We start from the raw sequence: 2,762 nt of genomic DNA on the forward strand, positions 1-2,762 counted from the left end.
TAGTTCACGTCAAACGACTATAGAGATCACAACAAAGAATTGATAAAGTAAAGACCAAGAAAAAAACCAACATCAAAAGATGCCATGGTAGCATCAACAATTATGTATGGTTATTTTTCACTCTTCCGTTTAAATAAATTAGGATTTATGATTAAAAAGGATTTTTGCATAATATGCTCTACAATAATATACACACTATCCATTTGGACCCACTTCTCCATGATGCATTCCTTTTCTATTTCTCCAACATTATAAAACACTCCTAAACCCTCCTCTTGCTTTAAACCAACTTCTTCCCACAAATAAAATTAAGTATACAAACTCTTTCATATTCATCTCTTACTCTTAGAAACCAAATAAATTAATGATTCCGGCGGAAATCACCGGATATTATCAATATTTATCGCCGGAAAACTTAGCAACACTCCCGGCGGAATTCAACATAATAAATATGCCCTCATCTCCAACATCTTCCTATTCCTTAACATACTTAAATGATCTCATCAACAACAACTACTCATCATCATTCATCCGTCAAGATCTCATGATGAGCAACAACTCAACTTCCGATGAAGATCCTCAGCATCATCATCATCAGAGCATCATCATAGTCGACGAGAGGAAACAGAGGAGGATGCTTTCAAACAGAGAATCCGCTAGGAGGTCGAGGATGAGGAAACAGAGACATCTTGATGAACTCTGGTCTCAGGTGATAAGGCTTCGCAACGAGAACAACTGTCTTATTGATAAGCTGAACCGTGTATCGGAGACTCAAGATAGCGTATTGAAGGAGAATTCTAAACTCAAAGAAGAAGCTTCTGAACTCCGACAACTTGTATGTGAACTAAAATCTAACAAGAACAGCGACGATGACAACAACTTTGTAAGAAAGTTATCGGAATGAGATTGTGGTTTCTTTGTATCAATAGAAAAGATCAAGGGGTTTTGGGTTTTGGTTCTTTCTCGAATATAAAGTTGGTGATGATCATATATTAGTATATTATATTGTATGCATACTATATATATTGAAGTTAGATAATATAACTTATAGTTCTTGAGCGTATTTCTGTTATCTACTCTCTCTTCTTTTTCTATTTTTAAATTATTATTATTATAACTTAGGAGTAATCATAATCATAGACATACCGGATAACATTAATAAGTATTAATAGATTCCACAACTCTGCAGATCCGGATTCTAATTGATTCATTCCACATTTCCATTAATTAGAATTTGTAAACAGCAAATCTATCTATATTATTAAAACAACAGTGCAAAATAAAATTATCCCGTAATTTTACTATTTATTTACATTAGAATGCCATTGAGATATTTATTGAACATATATTTAAATATGCTTTTATTTTCCTAATTTAAATAATAGATTTAAGCATTTAATGTCTTTTTCCTAATTTAAATAATAGATTTCATTAATCAAATCTTAACCAAAATAGATTTTCTAATATATTTTATATTAACATATTAAATATTTTTAATATTTGTTAGTAATAAATAATAAAATAAAAAATTACACATCATAATCAATTTATATAACATATAAAAAATATAAAATACTTTATTCATATATTATTAGTATAATGCTTTCATAATATAAGTCCAATTAGTTATAAATATTGGATTTTTTATATGACACATTGTGATATAATAGACAATTAACAATTTTGTACTTCTGTTTTAATAATATATATATTAACAATTATGTAATACATTTTAATTTACAAATATATATTATACCATTTGTACAAAGAAAAAATTTAAAGTGAAATCAAATATTTATACAGTCATAGGTCAAGCTCTAGAAATAAACAACAACAGCGCAAGTTTATTTTTCTTTAACAAATTTATTTTAATAGATATTATAGTTCCAAATATGTTTATATATTTTATGTATTTATAAATTTATTTTCTTTGTTTTTTAGGGATGCTAAGATTTTGAAAATGGAAAAAAATTATGACCCACCTCTATATTATTTTAATTAGGATAAAATTTATATCATAATATTTTGTTAAATTTTTAATTTTTAATTTTATTATAACTGCAAAGATTAATTTTCAATATAAATTTATATTTAAATAATATAAATATATCATTTAATATAAACTAGAAAAACATAAAACATAAAAAAATACCCGTCTGGTCGGGCGGATCAAGGTCTAGTATTAATTAAAAGATTTACGTGGTTATGTGACTTCGGTTATTTGATTTCACACCTTACTATTCTGTAAAAATTGTTATTTTCCACTCGTATATATTATGTCGCCATGTAACAAAATTAGAACCAATGTTATTCTTACTTGGAAAATCTACTTAAACTCATCAATATTCCCTATAAAGATAATATTTGAAGTATATATTCTGACATAAATACTTCGAACACGTAAGATATTTCTAGAAAGAGTAACAAAAGACAAAATAGTAAGAAAAACTTAAATAATGTAACACTGTTTTAGTTACAAACAAGAAAAAAATGAAAGTGGTATGATAAAAATAAAGACCAGTTGGTCCAGTGGAGCTCTTGGTCCGAAGAATTGATAAGAATATGCACAACAAGTTCACAATCTTGAGAAGGAGAGGTGATAAAGCATTAGGAGATGGAATGGTCTACTCGTTTAGCACAAGAAAAGATTAAAAGAAGCAAATAGGAGTTGGAGGTTTTAGATTAATATAGTTTAAATTGGTGTTCAAATAAATGTTGCATCTTTTGATGTAAGAACAGTCTTTTTTTTTAGTTAAATTTAA

General features: G+C 27.3%; 1 protein-coding gene across 1 annotated transcript; it reads left to right on the forward strand.

The window, feature by feature from the left end:
* Positions 1 to 236: 236 nt before the first annotated feature.
* LOC106319798 (basic leucine zipper 43) lies at positions 237 to 1,078 on the forward strand. The gene has a single exon (XM_013758193.1). It carries the CDS (start codon positions 365 to 367, stop codon positions 902 to 904), a length of 540 nt encoding a protein of 179 aa, XP_013613647.1. The 5' UTR covers positions 237 to 364; the 3' UTR covers positions 905 to 1,078.
* Positions 1,079 to 2,762: the final 1,684 nt, after the last annotated feature.

Source organism: Brassica oleracea, chromosome C2, assembly GCF_000695525.1.
Source record: "Brassica oleracea var. oleracea cultivar TO1000 chromosome C2, BOL, whole genome shotgun sequence".
Taxonomy (NCBI): Eukaryota; Viridiplantae; Streptophyta; class Magnoliopsida; order Brassicales; family Brassicaceae; genus Brassica; species Brassica oleracea.

What these genes read in the sequence shown, in the direction of transcription:
- LOC106319798 (XM_013758193.1), top strand. Translation starts at nt 365, where the DNA reads ATGATTCCGGCGGAAATCACCGGATATTATCAATATTTATCGCCGGAA.